The sequence below is a fragment of the Etheostoma spectabile genome, chromosome 6 (assembly GCF_008692095.1).
Source record: "Etheostoma spectabile isolate EspeVRDwgs_2016 chromosome 6, UIUC_Espe_1.0, whole genome shotgun sequence".
Taxonomy (NCBI): domain Eukaryota; kingdom Metazoa; phylum Chordata; class Actinopteri; order Perciformes; family Percidae; genus Etheostoma; species Etheostoma spectabile.
Window position 1 is genome coordinate 15,073,367 of NC_045738.1, and position 6,604 is coordinate 15,079,970.

General features: G+C 40.2%; 1 protein-coding gene across 1 annotated transcript; it reads right to left on the reverse strand.

Moving 5' to 3' along the window:
* Nucleotides 1–1,095: 1,095 nt before the first annotated feature.
* LOC116690824 (uncharacterized protein C1orf232) lies at nt 1,096–4,579 on the reverse strand. Its single transcript, XM_032517998.1, has 4 exons — nt 4,180–4,579; nt 2,388–2,465; nt 2,042–2,148; nt 1,096–1,462 (listed from the first exon to the last, which is right to left on the reverse strand). The coding sequence occupies exons 1-4, from the start codon at nt 4,258–4,260 to the stop codon at nt 1,096–1,098; spliced, it is 633 nt and encodes a 210-aa protein (XP_032373889.1). The 5' UTR covers nt 4,261–4,579.
* Between the last annotated feature and the right edge of the window lie 2,025 nt (nt 4,580–6,604).

The window sequence follows — 6,604 nt, forward strand, 5'->3', positions numbered from 1 at the left end:
ATCAGGAAATGAAAGTCAGTTAAGTCATTGTGTCAGCGCACCTGACATTATCTCACCACACACACATTCATATGTCACACATTTCATATGATTGTGCAGCACAGTACAACACTTTCCTGATGTCCGAGGAGAGAAAAAGTGGTTTAAATAAATTCTTATATTATGTAATAGTTATGTCGCACTGCCAAATCTCATTACTGAAATCCCCTGCCCTCTGCGCAGGTTAAGTGAGATAATCCTCAACTAATCTAGTGATCACTGCCTTTAATCTCTTAATCCGGTTACAGATTAGATCAAGTTTGCTGACAGGTATGAAGGCACCTCTTTGTGGTTTAAAAAAGCACTTTGGGAAGATGAATATCACCACACAACCCCAAAAAAGTGGACTGTGTTGTGCAGCCTATACACCAGGTTCAACATCAGATAAAGTAATAAATCTGCTTTATTTACCTCCTGATCACTTGTTACACTGTCGGCTACATGCTGCGTCTCACGCTGGTAAAGGGACAGCAGTTAACTCTGGAGGCAGATATGCATCTTACTCCCACCCCTCCTCCTTGTATCTTAATAATAAAGAATTGAATTAATTAGTGTAACTCCCTTTTAGTACGAGCAGTTTTAGAAGTCCCCTTTGTAAAGTAAACTCCTTTTATTCTGCAATGATATAGTAGAATTAAGTATTCGTATATTCCTGAGTATCTCCAAGACCTACCTTTGTGTCTCCCAGTAACAAGGGATATTTAATTTTCAGGTATGAAATATGCCACAATTTATATTATAACCCTACTTTAAAGTTTTTTCCAAGACTATTCTCTATTCACTGGCCTAAAATATTATAAGTTAAGGTAAAAAAAAAAAACAGTGGGTTTATGTAACTTTTTTTGTTCATTGTGATATGGTTTTAAAACTAAATTCATGGGAGACAATACATGAGTTGAACAGTTCAGATAAAAAGGGACTTCTACAAAGCTGTATAGGTTCAGTTACAGGACATCCTGTGTGAAATATAGCTTCCTCCTAAACATCCTCCACAATCCTACATATAACCCCTTCATCATATTGTTTATAATCTCCGGATTTCTTCATCATGAGCAGCTAGTTGCTCTTGGACTTCAGCTCTGCCAGCTTGCTGGTGACAAAGTTCCACTTGAAGGATGTGTCCTCGCTCCCTCCTCCCAGCGAGGCGTATTTGGAGAAGCTGTTGCTGCTCCGTCCTTCTCCTTCTCCTCCTCCTCCTCCTCCTTCACTCTCCTCTCCCTGAGGGATCTGCCCATACTGGCTCTCCTCCTCTCCGGCCTCTGTCACCCCCTCCTCACCCTGACCTGCTGCTGCCTCGTTTGCTGCAGCAGCAGCGGCCGCAGCTTCCGTCTGCTTCTTGGCAGCCCAGTTTGCCGCAAAGCTATCCCAGAATGCTGTGCGCTTAGTGGGTCGTGGAGGCTCCTCTGGCTTTACTGCAAGTGGACTGAAGATTCAAAAAAAGTAAGGGTTCTTTTTTGGGAGTCCATAAAATATAAGTGGGTGCTTTGGATTGGAATTCACCATTCTCAACTATGTGTTAGGTTTTTCTGATTTTAGATTTTAGTGCTCTACTCATTTGTTATACTGGCTGATAGTAACTGCTCTGAAGACATAAAAAAAACAAGCATGAATTGGCGGGAAAAAACTGGTTAACATTTTGAGAAATACACTCATACACTTTTTTTCAAAGAGCTAAACAAGATGATCAATATCACTTCCACAGACAGGCTGGTGTCATTCTTGTCATGTAACTGACGAGAGGAGAGAGAATAAGCTGATAAGCGGACAATTCCCAAAATGTCTACTAACAACATAGTTTACAATAAATGCTGTTGCGGCAGCAGTCGTATCTAACCTAGAAGTCTATTAAACTTTTCAATCAAAATTTGGCCCAGAATTTCACCAAATCAAAGCTTGTAACTCATAGTTTTTGACCATTTTGCCCAATTTTTTTGACACAAACCCCACAGATGGTACAAAGTAAAATAACAACAGATAACAAAAGAGAAAGATTTCCACTCACTGGTCAGGGACTGGTGGGCTCTCGGTTTCCTCTAGAAGCTGGTGTTCATCGTCTTTGTTGAAGAGAGATGATAGCCTGTTCCAGCTTTTAGTCCCAGCCCCCTGCATCTGAACACACAACCAACCACACACACAGGGGTCAAAGGTCAAAGTAGGTACACACCTAGGTGGTTTCAGGGGATCAGTCGCACAATGGCCTTCTGATACATGTAAAGAAAGACCTTCTTTATTCATTTTACAACCTCTTATGATATTCCTCATTGCTGACATAAACTGTATTTGTTTTCTAGGGTTAACATATTTTTTTTATATGTGAAATTAAGCATGATCTGTCAGCGTTCACATACTTTCCTGGCCAGCTGGGATACAGCGTTGGGTCCTTCATCCTCCTCCACAGGAGTCATATCATTCTCCACCTCCGTGACCTGCAGCAGCAGCAAAAAAACAAGACAAAATGGATGGCCAATCAGCAATGTCCTGACGTCAATACCACAGACAGTTGAAGTACAGATACACAGGATTTGTGCACCTTGGTCGCCATCTAGTGCATAATGTTGATACTACAACCTGTAGAAAACCCAGAACAGGACCTTCTGCACACATCCAGAAATGTTCATGAAGACTGTAGAAGACATGGACTGCTGAAGCCTCAAGTAAAAGCAGTTTTGGGAATTGTTTGATTGTTCTACAAAATATACTTATATTCATATTTGTTTTATACACTTAAGTTGCATTTTATTTCATGTGTCCCGGAGCACTGCCGATTTTGATAGCAGCTCTGCACACCCCTCCAAATGGAAACTGTGTCTCCAAACACACACAGTGTTCCCCGCCGTCCCTGGCAATGCAAGAGACTTGAAGGTGGCTGGTCTGAGTACACCCCGAGGCCCTGACTGTCTGTCTCGTCCACCCATGTCAGTCAGTGGAATGCCAACTAATCCGTTTGTTCAGCTCCCGTGCAGGATCGAGTTTCTGAGTCTTCCAGAGATCTTGCTCAACACAACACTGTGTCTGTTTTGTTGGTAGCAAACTCTGGATGGAGTACAAGTGGCAGGAAAACCAGTGGTGGAAGAAGTAGTCAACTACTGAAGTCAAAGTACAAGTACAACAATGTGAAATACTCCATTACAAGTAAAAAAATCTTTTTTGTTCAAATTCCCACTTAAATAAATAAATAAATAATGACTGAGTAAGCAGCATTTTATTGCTGTTGCTGTTGGAGGAGCAGCTAGTTTGAAGCTCTTATAGTATACAGAGTTTGGTAGTAGTAACTTTAAACCAGTGGTTCCCAATGGAAGACTGCAGAAAAGAAGAAAAACAAGAATCTGCTACACAAATATGTGTTAGTTTAGTGGAATTTTTGAAAGTATTGGAATATTGGATACTTTTACCTCTTTGGCCTCAAACAATTATTCAAGTGAAGCCATGGAAAGCTACAAGAGGAAATATGGTGTACGGTCACCAGCCAAAAGAATTGGGGAACCACTTGTTTAATTTTTAACAATGTGTTATGTTTATTAAATTTATCAATTTAAAATCTTAATCTGAAAAGCAGTAACTATAAGGTTATGGTTAAGATAAAAGGATTGAAGGAAAATACTAACAAACACTATTTCCCTTGGAAATGTAGTGGAGCAGAAGTATAAAGTAGCATAAAATGTAAATACTACCTCAGAATTGTACTTAAGTACAGTAACATAATGTGTAGAAATGAAACTGATTACATGCCTTCTAATGTTGCCGTAATGTACAGTATTTCAGTTACAAGCAGCTTTATTGGTGCAGTGAATACATCTGCTGGATTTCCTCTTTGACACTGGAAACAGGAGATCTGCATGCTAATAATAAATTACAACCAGTTTTCATCAGTTAATAAATCAGTGGGCAGTCAAAATTGCCAAAATATACAAAAGGAAGTATTGCAGGTAATGTGTGCCTAACTTCTGCCTTAAAGTTCCCTTTGAACAGAAAACAAAAAGCCTGACAGGCTCATCTGATCCTGTGATGAATAAAAAATGATCAGAAAACAAAACCTGGTGACTTTATGACTTCAATGCCAACAGCCACTGCAACTTTTTGACACTGTAATATATGCATATGAACGAATGAGTAAGATGGAGAAAGTGGTAAATTCTGTACCTCTTCAGCAGTGTCCTCCTCATACTCAGGGTTGATGGTCTTCAGCACTTTGCTCTTATAAGTTTTCCACACTGGATTCATACTTGCACAAATAGATACTCAAAACTCCGGGCACGACCTGTGAAGACCTCTTTATGCCTCTGTGGTCCACCCTCCGCCAAGTCTCCACTTCCAGCTTCAGCTCGTCTCAGTTTGGCCAACTTTGACCTGTTTCCATGCGTGAAAGTTGTCGGTACTTCAGTAGCACGGGGAACCAGTTCAGTTCCGAGGCCGGCACAGTTTCATAGCGTTTCTCCTGCTCAGATTATGTCTTTCTCATCAAGTCAACGGAGTTGACAGCTGCTTTCGTCCCTACAGAGTGTCTGAACAGGTAAAGCTAGGAAGCTGTGATGTTCGTGCATGCGCCATACGCGGGTGTACACACACACACACACGCACACCCACCCACATACACACACACACACACACACACACACACACACACACACAACACACACATAACACACACACACACACACACACACACATTCAGCGTCACGGTTCAGATCCCTGCCTTGGTACCTGGAACAGGTGTGGGATTTCCTCATGCCTATTCAGTTGGTAGACTGGCTCCACTCTAAAGCACACACACACACACACACACACACACCACACACACACACACACACACACACACACACACACACACACACACACACACACACACACATGCACAGTATTGACATGCTTATTCTCAGATGGAAATCTTATTTGGATGATTTTTATGCTGCAGCAGCTCAGCGGCTTGAGCAACTTCATGTTTTCTCATAACAGGAGATAAAACATTTTTTAATAAAACCACTTTTCCGTCCTTGACTCTTCCTAATGTACCTCAGCAAACAGCTAATTAAAATGCAGGAAGACCATTTTTTAGAAACATGCGGTGCTTGTAGTCTGATCTGTTATTATGAATGAATTGACTCTACACACACACATTCATACCTTCAGTTTCTTTATGGAAACACAAGTTTGTACCATCCCACCCATGGACGTATTGATCTCACCATGCAACTTGTCACCTGGCCACTTCCTCGCAAGTCTTCCTCCTCTGCTCTCACTGGTTGGAGCAGGATATCAGTCAAACACCAATCAGTTTCAGGGACACCGCAAAGGTTTTTTTGTGACCAGTCGCTTGGCAACCTGATACGGTTGTCGTCGAGTGTCGTGTAGATAAAGAGAGATGTATAAAGCTTTGATGACTGATTGGGTTTCACCAGCCACCCTCAACAATACAGCCGAGTACAGAAATACACGTGGATTTGATCATTCGCAAAAGAAAATTAACGTTAACTCTTTTTAACTCACACTTTTATTGTAGTCCTGATTAAGGCATTGCAAAAACTTTACATTGAATTTAACAATTACAATGTAGCACTTGATATACATTTAAGTAAAGCTATATACAGTAGCCTTGATTCAATATCTTGATAAATCTGTTAAATGTGATCTAACTTGCCCTATAGCTCTCCTGTTCCTGGTTTGAATTACCATACAGTTGGACAGTAATGAAGCCGCAAGGTTGGTCAGATACATAAGATTAGCATGAATAATGAATGCAGTTCTATGGACGACACGTCTATGCACACAGACTGATGGATGTCTGTTATTTGAAGAGCAGCCAGTTTGGTTGCGGCCAGAGCAGCTCAAGTTTCAGAGTGGAAAGAGTTAACACACCACACCAAAGCAGTGGATTGTAAAGGCAGCTTCTTTAACCTGCTTACTTCTTGTTATAAATGCAAAAAAAGATTATCTTATATTTTGCTTTTATGATCTTTTATTTAACAACCGTTAAATAAAAGAAGATGTCTAGGATTTTATCACTGAAGTAAACATGCACCATAGTGAATTTTTTTAGCATTATGTCGTACAGGACTATGGCATCAAAAACCTTGAGAAGGTCTCACTCATACGTTAATTAAAGTACATAGGTGTATTTGCATATTATGATTTCATCTTTTATTTGACCTGCAGACAGTGGTGGAAGCAGTATTAAGATCTTCTTAAGTTAAAGTTTTAAAATAAAACGGCAATAAAATGTACTTAACGAATCAAAACTTCTTTGTATGCTGAATGACCAGTGACCACTTTCCGTAGTTCAGAGTGGTATGTCATTGTGTATTTTGTATTATAATGTTGTTATTATTGATGCAATAACATGAATTAACTTGTGCTGACGTTGTTGCTGGCCGAGGTGGAGCTCATTTTAACCCTCATGTTGTCCTCGGGTCAAATTGACCCGTATTCCTACATCAGTGTTCCAAAATAACATGCTTGATTCCACAACGCTTTTTTGCAAGTACAAATCTCTACTTTCATTAACTTTGGGGTGGTTGATTCAATTTTCCAGCATTTGAAAAAAAAAATTGAAGTGGTTTTGAAATAGTAT